General features: G+C 43.8%; 1 protein-coding gene across 2 annotated transcripts in view; it reads left to right on the forward strand.

Moving 5' to 3' along the window:
- Positions 1 to 6,087: 6,087 nt before the first annotated feature.
- MCTP1 (multiple C2 and transmembrane domain containing 1) overlaps positions 6,088 to 18,961 on the forward strand; it is a 260,031-nt gene continuing 247,157 nt past the window's right edge. For both annotated transcript variants that reach the window (XM_062617486.1, XM_062617487.1), the window contains exon 1: positions 6,088 to 6,745. In XM_062617486.1, the coding sequence (XP_062473470.1) occupies positions 6,182 to 6,745 (564 nt within the window). In that variant the 5' untranslated portion in view covers positions 6,088 to 6,181. The remainder of the gene's footprint in view (positions 6,746 to 18,961) is intronic.

The raw sequence follows: 18,961 nt of genomic DNA on the forward strand, positions 1-18,961 counted from the left end.
AGGGGTAGAGCTGTTGATGTCATCTACCTGGACTTGTGTAAAGCGTTCGACACTGTCCCACATGACATCCTTGTCTCTAAATTGGAGAGACATCAATTTGATGGATGGACCACTCGGTGGATAAAGAACTGGCTGGATGGCTGCATGCAGAGTTGTGGTCAATGGCTCAATGTCCGGCTGGAGACCAGTAACAAGTGGTGTCCCTCAGGGATCGGTGTTGGGACCGGTCTTGTTCAACATCTTTGTCGCTGACACGTACAGTGGGATTGAGCGCGCCCTCAGCAAGTTTGCCAATGACACCAAGCTGTGTGGTTCGGTTGATACGCTGGAGGGAAGGAATGCCATCCAGAGGGACCTTGATACGCTTCTGAGGTGGGCTGATGCCAACCTCATGAAGTTTAACCATGTCAAGTGCCAGGTCCTACACCTGGGTGGGAGCAATCCCAGGCACAGCTACAGGTTGGGCAAAGAAGAGATTCAGAACAGCCCTGCGGAGAAAGACTTCAGGGTGTTGGTTGATGAGAAAATGAACATGAGCTGGCTTCAGTGTGCGCTTGTAGCCCAGAAAGCCAACAGAATCCTGGGCTGCATCAAAAGGAGCGTGACTAGCAGGTCAAAGGAGGTGATCCTGCCTGCTTTTGTCAGACCTCACCTGGAGTATTGTGTGCAGTTCTGGTGTCCTCAACATAAAAAGGACATGGAACTGCTGGAACAAGTCCAGAGAAGGGCCACGAGGATGATCAGGGGACTCGAGCACCTCCCGTATGAAGACAGGCTGAGAAAGTTGGGGCTGTTCAGCTTGGAGAAGAGAAGTCTGCGTGGAGACCTCATAGCAGCCTTCCAGTATCTGAAGGGGGCCTATAGGGATGCTGGAGAAGGACTCTTCATTAGGGACTGTAGTGATAGAACAAGGGGTAACGGGTTAAAACTTAAACAGGGGAAGTTTAGATTGGATATAAGGAGGAAATTCTTTCCTGTTAGGGTGGTGAGGCACTGGAACGGGTTGCCCAGGGAGGTTGTGAATGCTCCATCCCTGGCAGTGTTCAAGGCCAGGCTGGACGAGGCCTTGGGTGATATGGTTTAGTGGGTGGTGTCCCTGCCCATGGCAGGGGGGCTGGAACTAGATGATCTTAAGGTCCTTTGCAACCCTAACTATTCTATGATTCTATGATTCTTTTATTCTATGGCTCATGGCATGCAAGAAAGATACAGACTCACTTTTCACAAGGAGTCCTATGGAAAAAGAGGCGGGATAATGAACACAAGTTTCACCTGGGGATGGAGCTTGTTACACCAGATGGAGTTACACCAGATGGAGCTTGTATAGCCCTGGAAGACCATCCATCTAAGAGGACACTCTAATCAAACCTACGACCTGAGGACTTTGCTGTCACTGTCCTAACTCACTAGGCCCTTGCAGATAAACCTCAGGTGTAAAGGGTGGGACCAGTTCTGCGCACACTGTGCCTCACCTAAAAAATCCACTGCGCAGGCCCAACGGTTTACTTACACTTGCAAAGCCCTGTAGCGACAGGCGAGGGACGAAACAGCAGGTGATAAGGTGCACTGGAAGTCGCAGACCCAACCCTGCATGCAGGCAGCTCAGGACATTGGTCGCTCGAGGCTGACCCAGGAGATGATAGTCTTGTTCAGCAACATCCTGAATGACCAAGCAGCCTTTTTTTTCCAAGAAGAGCACTGCTTGCTCCATATGGAGAGAGGCCTAGAAAAGGTGGCCTAACCAAAGCTCATTTCCCCCTCCACCTGGTTGGCTAGCCGTGGCCAACGGGCATCTTCTGTTGCGGTCAATTAAAGACAAAGAGACAAAGGCATACACCTGCCTCCAAAGGTGTGTCCAGATTGACACTCACATGTTGGAACATCAGAAACATGCTTGATACAGCGAACAGCGGGCGTCCTGAGCGCCGTTCTGTGCTAATTGCCCATAAATTGTCATGACTTAACATCGATATTGCTGCTCTCAGTGAAGTTCGCCTTTATGAGGAAGGTAGCCTTAAAGAACATGGTGCCAGCTATACACTCTACTGGCCAGGCAAATCCAAAACTGAAAGTCATCTTTCTGGAGTTGGCTTCATGATTAAAAACTCCATCATCTCTAAACTTGAAAATTTGCTTATAGGTCATTCCAATCATATTATCTCCCTACATCTTCCACTACACAATAAGCAACATGTTGTCCTTTTCAGTATATATGCTCCAACTCTGCAAGCTGACCCTGCAGAAAAAGAAAAATTCTACTCTGACCTGCATCACCTCACTCAAAAGGTTCCTATAGAAGATAAGATCATAATCCTTGGTGACTTCAACGCCTGAGTAGGTAAGAACTTTGAAGCCTGGAAAAGAGTACTAGGGAAGCATGGTGTTGGCAGCTGCAATGATAACGGTCGCCTCTTACTAGAGTTCTGTGCAGAGCAACAGCATACCATCACCAACACTATTTTCCAGGAGAAAGCCGGAAGATAACCTGGATGCATCCTCGATCTAAACATTGGCACCTTATTGATTATGTCTTAGTGCGCCAGAGAAATATTCATGATGTCTGTCACACCCGTGATGCCTAGTGCAGAATGTCAAACAGACCACTGCCCTGTGCGTTGCAAACTTAATTTCCACTTCAAGCCCAAACCTAAGATGGGCATCATTCTGAGAAGGAGGCTCAATGTTAATAATCCCCAAATAGCTGCAGTGAGGGACAGCTTTCAGGCTAACCTTCAAACTAGGCTTGAAGACCAGCTTATAGATTCTTCTCCTGAAGCGCTTTGGCAACATATTAAAAACAGCATCCCGCAGTCCTCCATAGAATCCATTGGGTTCTCCTTACAGAAAACCAAAGACTGGTTTGACGATAGCAACCAGGAAGTCCAGGAATTGCTGACAAAGAAGAGATCTGCTCATCAAGCACACCTTGCTCAGCCACTTTGCCATGTAAGAAAAGCAGCCTTTAGTCTTGCAGGTAGCAAACTCCAACACAAGCTTCGAGACATGCAGAACAAGTGGTGGCTCAACCTAGCAGAAAAGACTCAATTATTATGTGCAGACTTGGGTGACCACAGAGGATTCTATGAGGCTCTGAAGGCAGTGTATGGACGCACATTTCAGGTTCAAAGCCCCTTACTTAGTGCAGATGGCCAAATGCTTCTTACAGATAAAATCTCCATCCTGAATCGTTGGTCTGAACACTTTCAAACACTCTTTAGTGCTAACCGTGTAGCCCAAGGAGAAGGAATCCAGCACATTCTACAATATCTGGTGAAAAATGAATTGGATTTAGCCCCTACCATGGGAGAGACTCTTAAGGCTATACAGCAGGTGAAAACTGGCAAGGCAGCTGGGGTTGACAGAGTCCCACCTGAAATCTGGAAGCACGGAGGCCAAGCACTTCATGCTAAATTTCATGAGCTAGTTGTGCACTGTTGGGAACAAGGTAGATTACCATCAGATTTTTGTGATGCAATCATCATCACTCTGTATAAGAAAAAAGGTGTAAAGACAGACTGCTCAAGCTACCAAGGTGTAACTCTGCTCTCCATTGCTGGAAAAATTCTTGCAAGAATACTATTGAACAGATTAGTACCTGCTATCGCAGAACTTCTACCTGAAAGTCATTGTGGTTTCAGAGCTAACAGAAGTACCACAGACATGGTATTTGTTCTCAGACAACTGTAAGAAAAGTGTAGAGACAGAATAAGGGGCTCTATGTAACTTTTGTTGACCTCACCAAAGCTTTTGACACTGTGCGCAGAAAAGGCCTGTGGCTGATCTTGGAATGATTAGGTTGTCCCCTCAAGTTCCTCAAAATGATTATTCTGTTACATGAGGATTAGCAAGGCCAAGTCAGATATGGCGATGCACTCTGAACCCTTCCCAATAACCAATGGTGTGAAACAAGGTTGCGTTCTCACACCAACTTTATTCACAATCTTCTTCAGCATGATGCTCCAAAGACCTCAATGAACAAAAAGGCATTTATATTCGATATTGTACTGATGGTAGCCTATTTAATCTAAGGCGACTGAAGGCCCACACTAAGACCCTAAATCATCTTGTCCATGAACTGCTTTTTGATGATGATGCCGCCCTGATTGCCCACACAGAAGCAGCTCTGCAGCGTTTAACATCTTGCTTTGCGGAGGTGGCTGAGCTTTTTGGGCTGGAAGTCAGCTTGAAGAAGACAGTCGTTCTCTACCAACCTGCGCCACAAGAAGATTATCACCATCCCCACATTACCATTGGTGAGTCAGAGCTTAAGTCAGTTCAGCAGTTCAGCTATCTGGGAAGCATTGTTTCCTTGGATGCCACGATTGACAGAAAGATGGACAACAGAATAGCAAAGGCATACAGAGCCTTCGGAAAACTCCATAAAAGAGTCTGGTGCAATAAACACCTGAAGAAAAGTACAAAGATCAGTGTCTATAGAGCCATTGTACGGTCTACTCTTTATATGGGTCTGAATCATTGGTCATCTACCATCATCACCTGTGACTCCTTGAATGCTTTCATCAGTGCTGCCTCTCTACAATTCTAAACATCCATTGGACTATCTGTCAAATGTTACTGTCCTCGAAGAGGCAGGGGTCACCAGTATTGAGGCCATATTGCTGAAATTGCAGCTGTGCTGGGCAGGGCACGTCTCTAGGATGAAGGATCACCGCCTCCCTAAGATCGTGTTTTATGGTGAACTTGCCACCGGTAGACGCAAGAGAAGTGCCCCAAAGAAGAGATATAAGGACTCCCTGAAACAATACCTTAGCCTTGGCCACATTGACTACCATCAGTGGTCCACCTTGGCCTCCAATCGGTAGACTTGGAGATACACCATACATAACACCGTTGACTCCTTTGAGAACTCACGCAAAACTACTCTTGAGGAGAAAAGACAATGTAGAAAGAATCGCGCCCCACCTATACCACCCAAGGAGACCTTTTGCTGTGCTTTTTGCAGCCGGATTTGCCTACCTCACATTGGCCTTTTTAATCATCAGCACGCTTGTAGTAAGTGTGGGTAAAGCCCTTCCCAAATAGTCGCTCGCGAAGTCAAGCCATGATGATGATGATGACACCTGGGGAGATTCAGACTGGACACAAGAGGAAAATTCTACACGATGAGCAGTCACTGAAATAATCTGCCCAGGGACATGGCGGACTCCCCAGCAGTTGACATCGTTAATATGTGGCTGGACAGGATGCTGGGACATCCAGTCAAGACCATGCTTTGCCTAGAAAGGTTGGGCCAGAGGATCCTTGAGGTCACTTCCAACCTGGGATTCTAGGATTTCTTTCACCAGTTTGTTTCATGAGTGTATAAACTTGCTCTGAATCCATCTTGCTGCTGTTATTTTTAAAAAGAAATTTCATCCTTAAGCATATGAAAATGCAGGGATGTGGACACTAGGATAGTGTGCTACGGTGAGAAAACAATGTGATTATTTACAATTATTACCATTCTCTTTCGTTTTTTCAAAGAAACGAAACCGTGTCGGATGAGCTGAGGTTCTTTCCCCCCCGGCATTCCTGACAAACCTGCTGGGCCGGGCAGTGATACCACAACCACCAAAGAGCAAGTTCCCCCGCAAGCACCCCGGGGCCCATGGCCGATGCTTCCCTGCCGTGTGCCCGCGCTCGCCCCGTGTCTGTCGAACCGGCTAGACAGGAGTCGCCGGGGACGGTGCTTGCAGCCCCTTTGCTCAAAGGCCGGGTGACTCCCGGCTCCGCCGGAACTGCAACATCGCCGTTTGCCCCCTGCCTCCCGCACGATGCGGCTGTCACGGACACAAAGAATAGGTGGAGAGGGGGCCGGGAAGGCCCGCTCTGGCTATGTCCTCGCATCGCCACACTTATATAAATATATATATAGGCGGGCCGCCGGCAGTCCGCTCCTCGCCAGCCGTTAACTTTTCGGCCAGGCTCCTCGTCGTCCTTCCTGGGGGTGCCCACGGCGGCAATCTTCCCGCCCGGCGGGCCCGGGGAGAGAATTTCGTCCTCCCATTCCCAACTCCGGGAAGCCCCGGCCGTGCAGCGGGGGGCGGTGCGGCGGAACCCCGCGCTCGTTCCCGGCGGCGGGCGCCGCTCCGGCCCGCCCCGCACCGGAGTAAAGGCGCCGGGCTTCGGCGGGCTCGGCTGCTGCTGTTGCTGCTGTCGCCGCCGCAGCAGGAGGAGGAGAATGGAGCCAGGCAGGGAGCCCCGGGCGGCCGTGGGACAGCCAGAGCCAGCGGTGTCGTTCCAGGCCCGGCTGTGGAAGAACCTGCAGCTGGGGGGAAAGAGCCGGAGCGGCGGCGGGAGGGTGGCAGCAGATCGCCGCACTGCGGAGCTCCCCACCCCGCTGCCGGCCAGCGGTAAGGGGGACCTACCGCCCGGAGCTAAGTGGGGCGGCTTCAGGCGGCGGAGGCAAGTGCTGGACCGCGTCTTCTCGTCCTCCCAGCCCAACCTTTGCTGCTCAGCCGGTGAGCCGCTGGAGCCGGGCGGCGAGTCCGGCTCCGCCTTGCGCCGGCTGCGGGAGCACCTGCTACCCCAGGGGAAGGGTCCGCCGCCCGGCCGCCGAAACGACCCCGCCACCGGGGATGAGGGGCCCGCGGGCGGGAAGGAGGGCCGCCGGCCCGGAGCGCATTTGTCCCACCAGAAGAGCTCCTCGCTGCCGAGCACCGCCTGCCTGGAGCAGCTTCTGCAGGGATCACTCGCCGCCGGCAGGAGGAAGGAGCAGCGGGCGGAGGATGGCAACGGCAGCGAGGTGAGTGCCGAACCGTCGTCGCGCCCCGCTGGGCTGCGCTGCAAGCGGCCCGTGGCGGGTGGAAGCAGGGAGCGAGGCGGAAAGGTGGTCCCGCGAAGGGGAGGAGGGAAGAGAGGCGAGGCAGAGGGCGGCTGCCGGGAAAGGGTAGGGAAATGAGGTGAGAGAACTGGGGGCGAGGCGGGAAGGTGGCCGCCGGGGAAGGGCAGAGAGGTGAGGTGAGAGAACGGGGGGCAAGGTGGGAGGGCGGTCCCCGGGGAAGGGCAGGGAGGTCAGGTGAGGCGAGGTGAGAGAACGGGAGGGGTGGCGAGAGGGCGGCCCGGGCTGACACTGCCCCCCGCCCGCTGATGCGACGCGCCCCTCCGCTTTAGGCAGAGCCGCTACAGGCAGCTGGCGCCCTGTTATAACTTCCTCCGCCGCAGGGGTGGGCCCGGTTGCCGGCCGGGCGGTGTCTGTCGTGACCGGCGGTGTGGCGCGGCCATGTCGTGGGCGCGCTGCTGGGCGTGGGTTGCTCGTCCCTCGGAGCCGCCCACGGTAAACCTTGCAGAGAACGGGTGTCCCGAAGGCCGAAGCTGGGGTCGAGCGTGCAGTGCCGGTCCCCTCGCTTCACACCTGTCCCCAGACCTGCTCTGTGTCCCTTAGGCCTTGCACTGCTGTTTTTCGTCTTTGGCACATCTGGGGTGGCTTCTGTTCAAATAACCTCCACTCTTTTCTTACCTGGTTATCCAAATTTGAAGAATTATTTCTTTTAATCTCTGCAGGACACGTAAACAACTTCCACTAGTTAACAGGATTTTCCAGAATGTACCAGGCGCTGTCCCACACAGCTGTCGGTTCAGGCTGATGGAATAGTTGTTCTTCCCTCGTCTCTCGGGAAAGGTGGCATACAAAGCCATAGCTCTTCCAACTGTCAGTTTTGAAATTAAGTGGTGAAGCTAGAATTGGTGGGGGCTGCTGAAGCTTGCAATAAATTTCCTAACAGAAAAAGAGCAAATGTGTGAGTCATTCTGGAGCTTGTGTAATTCTAAGCAGCCATCCACTTTTTGCAGGAAAAGTTGACTAATACACATTATTGTATGTTGTCTTCTGTCATAATTAGGGAGAAATGAGCAATGAAGCTGTATGAGTATACTTGGTGACAAAACCTGTGGTCATGATCTAGTGAAGAGCAGTTGTGTTTCTGCAGTGACTTGTAACATCCCTTGAGGGACTGTCATGCCCCTCTTCAGAGTCCAACCCTCATCTCTATAGACATGGGACCCAGACCTAACTTTATGTCCAAGTGTGTCAGAAGCTGCCTTGGTTATCCCAGGTATAAATCATGCTTGTAAGTGTTTTAGGTGGTTGCTTCTTGAGGTAGGATTATTTTAATAAGTGTTGAAGTAAAGAGAGTCAGTTGCGTTCTCCCCCCATCTCCTGGCTCTCAAAAATGTATTTTACACTGTAAGTATTACTGTTTGGGACTACAGGATGTTCTTCTGTCTTACACTGCTACATGCAGCAATTAATAAATAAGAAAATATGAGTCTCTCTTCAGTGCCATTCTGCTGTTGTGTTCAGCAGGGAATCAGCACATTTATTTACAAAACATATAATTTTTATGTAATTGTGAGGGTATTACTCCTGTTTTGGACAACGTACAGTCATAATATTTGGAAAAAATACTCCTGATCAAAACAAAGTGGTACCCAAGCTTTCTAACATGTCTTTAATTAACAAGATTATGGCCAGTTCTTCTAAGCAATTTCTAGTATTTCTAGCACTTGGGCTATGCCTCCATATAGTGAGTTTGGAATAATTAACTTTTTCAAAACCCAGATTTTACTCACAGCAGCACAGACTTTCAGAGCTGTCCTGAAAGTTGGTTTTGGGTTTGTATTTTTTTTTTTAATTTTATTTTTATTGCCCTGCAGCCTTACCTGTCCAAAGATCAAAAAAAAATCTAGTAAGTAACAGAATCACAAAAATGAGGTTAAATTACCTATAAGTAAAACAACACTAGAATTACAGCTTGCTTTAAAATGTATTTAAAACTTGATTGAAGGCAAACGAACGCTACTGCCTCTTTCAGATCAAGACTTAAACTGATTTTTTTTTAGCAAATATGCACACAAAAAGACATACTAAATATTTTAAGGGCTACAGTGGGGAAAAATAAAATCCCAGAGAAGTCAAATTTCCTGTGCTTTTAAGCTGAAATAGTACAGTTGTCATCAGTGAAAAGGAGCACAGGTTAGTGCGGTGGATTGGAAGACTTGCAGTGTAAATTGCTGTATTCTGCGTGGATTTAATCTTGCAGTGTGCTCTTTGGCATAGTCGAGAAATAGTTTGAAATAATTAAAATATGATGAAGCAAGACTGCACTGGACATGGGCAATCTAGCAGAAGGCGTGTTTTCTTAGGTGTGAATAAGGTGTTTGTTGCAGTGAATAGGATTAGTGTCTTGGTTTGAGTAAAATTGCATGTTTATGGGTGGAGTCTTACACAAAGAATAACCATTACATTTCAGCAGTAAATGCTGATCTACTTCTCCCCCAAAGACTAGATACTTCTCACAGGTGTCCTTGAATAGGTCATCTATTCAAGTACTATATATAATTCAAGTAAATACAGTGAGTACTCTATTTGGGGAGAGAAGGGCGTCATAAGTACTGTATTTGTTGTCAGGAAAAACAAGGTTCCTTTTAAAGAGTAGCCAAATACGGTTTATTAGGACAAAGAAATAAACACAATCAGACTTAAATCCTTCTTCCTCTTCCAAAGGCTATATATCAGGCTTTCTTGGCCAAATCTTTCCTAACACCAGACGTGGCATGCAGCCACCTTCGTGCAGCCAAGAGCTGCAGGATGTGTTCTGCACCCTGGAGGGAGGGAGTGAAGGGTGATGGAAGCCTCGGGGGGGTGTTTCATGGGCAGGAGGTGACACCAGCCCTCCAGGGGTTTTGTGGCTCATGGGATTTCCAGCTCTGGACATGCTTCCCATGTTTTTTTTTCCAATTTGACCTAATAATTTGCATTTTCTCACCAGTGGGAGCTTGGGTTTACCCAGCAGTACCCATGCAGCATGGTCTTTCTCCTGAATGTCAGATGCTGCTTTGCATGGAAAGCTTTATGCTACTTGCAGTGTATCATAATTGTGTAGTGAAAACCAGGAGGGTGGAAATACCACCATTTCTTAAGATTTTCAGTAATAGGGAACCTACAAATGTTTAATCATCTTAACCGGAGAACACTGGTGTGAGTGTATGTCATCTTGAATCGACAGTGGCCATGAAGAGCATTCAGGGAGAGGGTTCCTGGCTGAAGAGGTGTCCAAGCTGAGAGCATATGCGGGCATGTTTCCCCAAGGGTTTCCTTGCAAAATAATGATTTGTCTTTTTTAGCTATGTCCTGGTTGATCTGTTAAGCTCAGGAGTGGACAGGTTCTTAACTGCTTCCCTCCCTGTCTGTTTCCAGTTTTGTGGTTGTGTGAATATATTAGAGTTGTGGGAGGGCTTACTGCAAGGAGGAGGAGTGGAGGAAGGCTAGGGCTGCCGCTAAGCCGTTAGATGCATAGCCATAGGAAATTAAGCTTCATTAGTTTTGCTGCACTGAAGATACGTATCCAGATCTAGTGTCTCTCCCATTTTCTCAGTAGTGTGTAAATATTGCTCAATAAAGTTGGTATAAGAGGGTGTGGCACCTGAGAGGGGTCTGCTGAAAAAGGGGAGTTTAGTGAGCTGGGTGGTGTGAAGAGAGATTGCACTTCCAGGGAAAGGAGCATGGTGTTGTAGAGATGTGTGGGAAGAAGAAAAGGAGGAGTAGCGATGAAATACAAGCAGAGATGGAGTAGTGATGGAATAAGAGCAGAGGTAGAGCTGTGAGGGAGCCTGAAGAGAGGAGTATCTTGAATTTGGTGTGGAGGGGGATGCAGAGGCAATGGTAGCCTGATTGGTGCATTTTTCTGCCTATACCAGAATAAATCTGTATCTGGCATAGAGCCACTGGAGTCAGAGAAGTTGCACAGGGGGAAAATTTGGCTTGTTTGTTCTAACTGGTGTATTTCACAGGTCATGTTTCACTTATTGATCCAGCCAGTGAAAGCAAAATAACAGAATAAAGACAAAAGAAAAGGCAAAAAATGTCAGTGAAAAGCTACACTTTTCACTGGCAATTAAGAGAATCTTAATTGCTACTTCAGATTTCTAAGACACTGCACTGGGAAAGGTGAAGGTGGTGAGGAAATTCAAATACTTCTGACTGTCAAGATTACATTTTCCTGAGATAATGCCAATACAAAACAAGGAGAGTCAGAGAGAGCTAATTTGCACAGGTTTTTGGAGCATGATTTGAAGCCAGCAGCATTCTGAGAATAAATGGGCAAAATTTGAGGAAACAGGAGGAAGCTTGATTTTGGGAATCTGGCCACTGACCCATGAGTAGTAAGTACATGACTCAATGTTTAGGGTGGATCAGAAGAACCTAGAGCTTGTTAATAGAAATTACGTAGAAATCACAAGCAGGAGTAAAAAGCTGATGCTAATGCTAATTTCTTCTTAAGAAACCTCTTGCGGTGTTTCAAGGCTGTTTGCTTTTTCAGGAGTTTGATTAGACATCAGATTTTATCAGGGGATGTTCTGCACTGCCCTGTTTTGTCCTTATGTGAATATCTGATAAAAGGCTTATGTTTCAGCAGCTTGAGAAGCATTAATCTGTTTCTTGTGCTCTGTCAGCTTCTGACCAGTCTGTCAATTTACAGTATGTTAGTACAGTATATATATATAATGAACAGGAAAGTCAAGAGAGGGCACAATAGAATTCTTGAATAACCTCTGCTTAATTAACTGAAGAATCTCTCCAGAGTTTTCAGAGTCAGCTGAATCATTTTTCAGAACTGACCAGTTCGCATTTATCCTCATGTGAAGCACTTAGCTATTTTAAAATGAAATAGGAGCAGCTGTTAATTTAATGTTTAGCCATGACCTCATTTAAGCTTTACTTTATCTTCTCCTCCACCCTGCTTTTACCGTTTATATGCAAAGGTGTTCATAGTAAAATAATGGTATTGAGAATAATAGATAGTTGGTGGGGAGGAATTGCAACAATCCCTGCACTGAAGGAATAAAACACTGCTTATTTTCTACTGGGTGACTCTGTTGTGAAGTGACTGAATTTCAGTGTAAAGATTTTAGCTGGATTTCAATTGACTGTGACAAAACTCTGTTACTTCAGTGTGCTTCACGTGTGTATCTCATAACCTACTGAATTGTGTTAAATTTTTTAAATGTAAAAAGACAAACATCTAAATATGGTTGCAGCATTAAGTTTTTTTCCAAGAAATGTTCTTTCCCTCTTATTGGAAGTGTTGAATTCAGAAATTTATTAGGCATACGAATAAGACTTATTAGTTACTATATTGTTGCAATAAGAAGTACTTTTTAGCATTTAGAAATGCAGACAATATTGAACCCAGGTAATGGCACAGGAGAAACACATTTAGAGCTTTTGCTCTCAGTAGGAAGAGAGCTTCAACCATTGGGACAGATTTTGTTGAGCTGTCAAAATGTTAAAGTATCTGCAACACTTTCTCTGAACTGTCTCTTCATTCTGGTGTTGGGAAATGTAAACCTCTGTGAGCAGAATTTATTCCTCCCTTCAGCCTGTATTCTCTGTCATTCTTGGCTGTTCATTCTTTTAGATTTTTTTTTGTTTTTATTATTATTTTTTAGATCAAACCCTATTTTCCCCACTTCTGCATTACCTCCTTCATACTAAGATCAAAAGTTGCTGAAAAAAAAATAATCCAGAGGCAACAACTTCATACTTTTGAATGAAACACTGTATTTCAAGCTTTACTCAAATACCTATAATTCTTCATTGCTTTGTAATGTTCCTCAGGCTTCCCTGTGCCCCTTTGAAAGGGGAGCAAGTGAATTTCTTTCCAGAAAAAAAAATTCAGCCCACAATTTGGCAGTTGCTTAATTACCCTTTTGACCACTGGCATTGTTAAGATGCTCTGTAAAACTGAGTAGCAAGTCTGTGAGATGCTGCAGTGTTCAAACTTTTGCTCTCCTCATTCATTATTCCAGGGAAGTTCTACAACTGTTGAGAAGATCACATTCAAGAATGAGTTGTGAAATGTGACCAGGCAGATTAGATTTAATTTTTTTTTTTGTGGGAAAGTCTGAGTGCTATTTACATACAAATTTGCCTTTAGGATGCCATTTGGTTTTGATATATCTGATCTGGCAGCATTCATATTACTATATCTGTTGTGCTTGTTATTGGGTGATCATACTAGGCAAAGATGAATAATCCTTTGGAGGCTTGCAAGCATTTGATGAACAGGATACAATTAACTTGACTTACAGATTCTTTGTGCAGAATAACCAAATAAGCTGTTCAGTACCTTGCAGTTAATAAATATCCTTACTGATTTCTCACCTTGTGCGAGTTCTGTTTCATACCTCTCATGTAACTGATGCATGCACCAGTGAGATGCTTGCTGCTTCTCATGTGTGTTATAAAATCAGGGGCTAGACTGCCCTGTAGCTATTGATAAATATTTTATGGAGTTTTTAGACAAATATGAGAATGTTCTGTGTAGCGCCAGAGGGATGAGAACCCAGACACTTTTCTGTTGCCTGTGTTTGGTTAGGGTGGCTTATGCTGCAGTCAGTGTAATTATAAGAGAAGGGGAACTAGAGCTAATGCATTTGTTGGTTCCTGTGAGGCAAGTTCTCTTTCCAGGCCTTTTCTACCCAGTTCTGGAGCCTAGAAGAGAGCACACAGCAGAGGTCACTGACTGAACTGTAGTTTCAGTCTGTGCTGGCTCTCTCTATGCTGTCAGAATCAATGTGTGGGAAAGAAGCTGAAACATTTTCCAGAAACTAATTCTTGTCCAGTTTGGACAGGGCTCAATTTTCAGTTGTGGTGGACGTCCTGTGCTCTGTCCAGAAAATGGAATTACCTCCAGGGAACTCTTAGATTTAATTTTTTATCTCCAGAAGAAAATTCTACCCATTCATTTAGGCATTGGCTTAAAAAAAAGAATAAATAAATTTGCAAAGTCCAGCTGATTTTGACTGGCAAATGGCTCTAAATTCTTGGGGAGAGGGGACAAAATCTTTCCAGCAGGAAAAATAAAATGCTGACTTCCTACTGTTGTATTTCATGGGTGAGAAATGATTATCAAATGAAACTTCATGCACTGAAGAAAGTCTGAAGTTCTAGGAGGCTTGATGAAGAGTAAAAAGAATTACTGAGGTCAGTTAATTGAAGGTAGGAAGTGAATCTTCCCCCTTTCATTTTAAGGACATCCTTACTCTTACATTTAAAGGTTTATTCCCTTCTTTGGCACAGACTTCTTATATCCTGTTACAGTTTCAGTAACTCAGTTTTTAAATTTTGAACATTGTTGACATTAGTTGGGTGTTTCAGTGTTTTGCATTACTGTAATCAGTACAGTAGTAACATGAATAGTGTTCTATGACACAAGAATTGGCTTTTGCAGTTTGTTTTTCTATTACATTCTAACGAAAAAAAAACAGAAATGCCATGTGGGAGTCAGCTGGAGTCCAGGAAATGTGAAGGAATAAGTGTATATTCATAATGTAACCCTTGTGGGATGCATAAAATTTCCTTTCTGAGTTACAAGAATTGGGAATTTCAATATTTATCATATTTATTAAATTTATTTCTAAGATTCAGCTAACAAATGTAGCTCAGTATACAGGGTAACAGTTAATCTTCTCATGCAAAACAGATTTATGTTACAGTGTTTCCTGTGAGTTAGTGTGGAATAACAATAGGAACAGTCTAAACATCTTGATGTGTTGGGAGATCTGCATTTCTGAAACGATCTATAGAATGAAGGGATTTTCCTCTGAAAGGTGTATCTACACAGTAGATACAACTAGGGGGAGCTTGTTTTTGTGGGTTTTTTGTTGTGTTTTTTTTTTTTTTTTCCCTGTTACAGCAGTAAGATGCTTTGATTTCCTGGCTTTCAAATTAGAAACATATGGTGCATGGCTGTGTAGTTCTGTGTGGGGAAGACACACTGGCTGTGAGGCATTAGCTGTGTTTTAGTATACAGTGTGTTGCATCTGGAATTGCAGATATGTTAGGTGTGGTACAAGTGACTTCCGTTTGTTTTGGTGTGCTGGAAATTGATTCCTCAGCTTTAGAAAGTTTTATCAGTCATCTAATCTGGAATTTCTGAATTCCGTGGATCTTTGTATTTCATGAGCTCTGATACTCTGTTGTTCAATCTGAGTGATTCTCCTTCCTTGCCCTTCTTCTCCAACCTACATATCTTAAATTTTGTTTGCATTGTGTGGGATTTATCTTAATTTGCTTTACTTTCTGAGTTTTATTACTTCAACTATGGGTTATCTGAATGAAAATGTGATGAGTAGTTTAAATGTACACTGTATATTTAAGGTGATACTTGCTTAATATACATGATTCATACTTTTACCATCCCCCCCCCCCCTTTTTATTTTTCCCCAGTATAAGTAAAAAGTTGCACTGACAGTGGAATACTCAGCCTCTGATGGTCCTAGACTGAGACATGGAAATTATGGACTCTCTGTTTCAGAGTGGTCCTGTCCTGTGATGCTGGTGTGCTTTTGGAGATATACTGCAGGTTATGTCCTGGTCTGCAGCAGCAGGCAGACTTAGTTTGCATCAAATTCAGTCTGTATGCTTTTTTCTCTTTTTTCTTCCTCACATGGTTGATCTAGGTGGAGAATAAACACAGACAAAATGGATCAATATCATTTTAGCAGGCAATTAAAGAAAAGCTAATTAGCATTTTAATTATTTTGAATTTAAGTGACTTATTTGCTGTGGGAAAAAACTCCCTGTTACGCCTGATCTGATTACGTTAATTACTATTCTTAGTAATTGCATGGAACTATTTTTTGTGTAAGGTTAGATCCTCAGCTGGTGTTAATGGGTGTAATTCTGTGATATACAAAGCAGAGGATCAGTTCATATCTGCTCAGGATTTGGTCTGGGTCTAATTAAGTCATGCCCTAGGGATACAGGTATCATAAGTAAGTATAAGGCATTTAGTTCTGCTAGTCAGGAATTTCTATCCAAGGATTTTCCGTGTAGTAGGCATTCAAACCCATTAAATGTGGCTCTGACTTCATAGTTCTCAAGGGCTAGTGAGTCTGCTTTGTGGTCATCTCAGTCTGAGCAGCCCCTGCAAGGTTTCTGTCTGAATTTCGGGGCTAAAAAGGAGTGCATCTTTGTCCTTGTTTTGATAGACTGTTAGGCACTGCCCAGCAGTGAGACTGGGATCCCTACAAGAAACTTGGAGAAGTTGTCTTTTTCATCATGTGATGGTCTGCCTCCCAGCCCGTTGTGTAGTAAGACATAAAACTAGCTATTGAGGAGTTGGGAGACTTTGATTCGGTACCTTTCTATACAGAAGCTATTGAAATCCTCATCTCTTACATTCTGCTAAGCTTGAGTCTTTTCTAGAGTCATTTTCATAGAATCACAGACCAGTTTGTGTTGGACAGGAGCTTAAAGCTCATCCAGTTCCAACCACCTGCCACAGTCAAGGACACCTTCCACTAGACCAGGTTGCTCTAAGCCCTTTCCAGCCTGGCCTTGAACACAGCCAGGGATGTGTGTTTGTTATTAAAGATATGCTACTTTAAAGGAAAAATTAAAGAGGCAGTGGTTGTAGAAGACTCATGAATAAACATGAATCTATCACCTAGGAATTAAGACTGTTGATACTGAGATTTTGTTTTTAATTGTTTCTGGGTTTTGAGGCAGGGTGGTTGTTTGGGGCATTTTTGCTTGTTTTTTTTTAACTTCCATAAAAAAATGCTAAATATGAAATGAAGCAAGAATTGGCTTAGGAAAGGGATCTTGGCTCATTTTTCTGTGCAAGATGATACTTAAATTTTTTATACCTTGCAGGAAAGAAAATGGAGATTGTGCTGAAGGAAAAGCTTGTTTACAGGAAACAGCTGCCTTACCATTTCAGTATCAGTTTACAAGACAGGTGAAATAATCTCTTGCTTTTGTATAGTAGGTTCTATATGTTAAAAGAATGAAAATACATTTTTGTTTCATTTATGACATCACTGAAGTGCTCTGTTAGGAATTGATGCAAACATTTGACATCAGGCATATGCATAGCCATTTGATATTCAAAGCTATTATCTGCTTTATAAGAGGCTTTTTTTCTGTGTTAATGCTAGAGATTTGCCCACTTCATTTACTCAAAATATCTTCATTCAGAAGAAAACAACTTTCAATGTTGTCATTGTTCGTTTTATAACAAAGTAATGAAAGGTGATGACTAATTTACCTATTTGCCATGAAAATGTAAGCAATTCTTGATAACTGTTCCTACATATTTGATTAGGTTGTGATACTTGTTATGGTTAAATACTTTTTCCTATGTGTGCACATTATCTAAAAGTAAACAGTTTTAAGTAACAAAACTTGTACAATTTACCCTGTGCAATTTAATGCTTTTTGCCCTCAGATGAAGCTTGTCCTGTCATGGATGGGTAGTTTTCTTTTCCAAAGCATTTTGCTGAAGGAAGCTTGTTTTAGCTGTTATTTTAATGTGTTTCAGCTTACTGTTTGTCAAGGGTGGATGTCTACAACAGTATTCGTTTTTCTCCTCCACTTCTATGTGGAGAACTACCTACTGGGATAAAACCAGTAGTATCTAGCGTCTCAAATTTTGATGTATTTTTTAATTGTGTTTTATTGGAGAGAACGTATTTCTGCCTTCTTGTTTGGACTGTCAGACTGTCTCACTTACCTGTGTCATGACTAACAAACAGCCTTATGGCAATTCCAATTGCTTGCACATAAAAGACAGTATTTGTTTGTATTTATCTCTGTTTTAATATCATTTAGCAGTGAAAACAAGTGAAAAAAAGTTAAAAATAGCCCAGCATATCACACCCCCTCAGCAGTATGTGACAAGCCAGTTGCAGACTGGTAAACTGTGAAAGACTTCTGAACTGCCATTGATTTATTTTTACAGTCCACCTCCTCCTCCTCCTGGAGAAACTTGGAGTCACCTTTCTTTTTATCTGTGGGTTTATGTATTACTCCTGCCCTTTCATAACCCTTGTATATCTTGATAAAGTGTCTCCTAGGTGATCAAGGCAGCCCAGCTACATTTTTTTTGTGGTGTTTGGACTGCTTTGCACTGTTCTGAAAACACTCGAGCTGCACTGAGCAGCTTGATGCACCTTTTTCTGGGATGCTACCAGTTATAGAAGTGCACATACTTAAGCTCAGACAAACATGTTACTTCTCTTTTCCTGTAACTGTTTTTACCAGTGTGAGTGCAAGAAGCCCTCTCCTATGCCTCCATCCTTGCATGTGAATTGATCCCTTTAGTGATGAGGTCCTGTTTCAGGTGGTCTGCTTGTCTGGGAAGCCAAAGCTGGAGGAGAGAATTGGTTCAAAGAAATCTCCATCTGCCTGCAGATTTCTCTAGTGTCAGTTCTGCGACCTTGGCAGCCAAAATTTGGCCTGAAGTACCCCTTACGCTGGTTGTTAGTGTTTAATTTAATAGGACAGAAAGAACATTCTATTCTTGGTAACTATTTTTATTTCTGGTAATAATGCAGTAGATGTAACCAAACTTAATTTTGGTCACAGGAGGAACTGCAAGCATTTGTTGCGGAAAATATTGAAGAACAGTAAACAATTCCATACTGCAATTTTTTATTTTTTTTTAAAGTACAGAACTTAATTTTGGGGAGGTGTTTCACCAGGAAAAATGATGGTACATAGCTTTCAAAATTTGGAATAAAGCTAACATTTTTGGATTTGATTTGGAATATGTTTAAGTGAAAACTAAGAATATGGAATAGAGATAAATAGGGATAGGCCAAAGCTACTGTATGTTGAGAAACAGAAAGTACATAGATTAAGACTTTTTTTTTTTTTTTTAATCCAATGGCCTATGAGGATTTGTTCTGAACGCTGTACATTTAATCTCAATAAATTCAAAATCGTTGCATTTTTAGGTCAGAGCTGAAGAGTTAGATTAATCTTCCTAATTTATTCCTTTGTGAATGTTCATTACAGAGCTTTAGGAAAAAGGCAGTAGCTTGTAAGGAACAGCTGAACTAAAAATATCAGAAACAGTTCAATCTTTTGTAGATAACTTACACTAGAGAGCAGCTATCTGTTTTTTTCCCCCAATTTCATAGTCCTTTAAGTATCATGAATTTCATGTAT

This window comes from Pezoporus occidentalis, unplaced genomic scaffold, assembly GCF_034315485.1.
Source record: "Pezoporus occidentalis ecotype Australia unplaced genomic scaffold, CSIRO_AGI_Poc_V1 ctg197, whole genome shotgun sequence".
Taxonomy (NCBI): domain Eukaryota; kingdom Metazoa; phylum Chordata; class Aves; order Psittaciformes; family Psittacidae; genus Pezoporus; species Pezoporus occidentalis.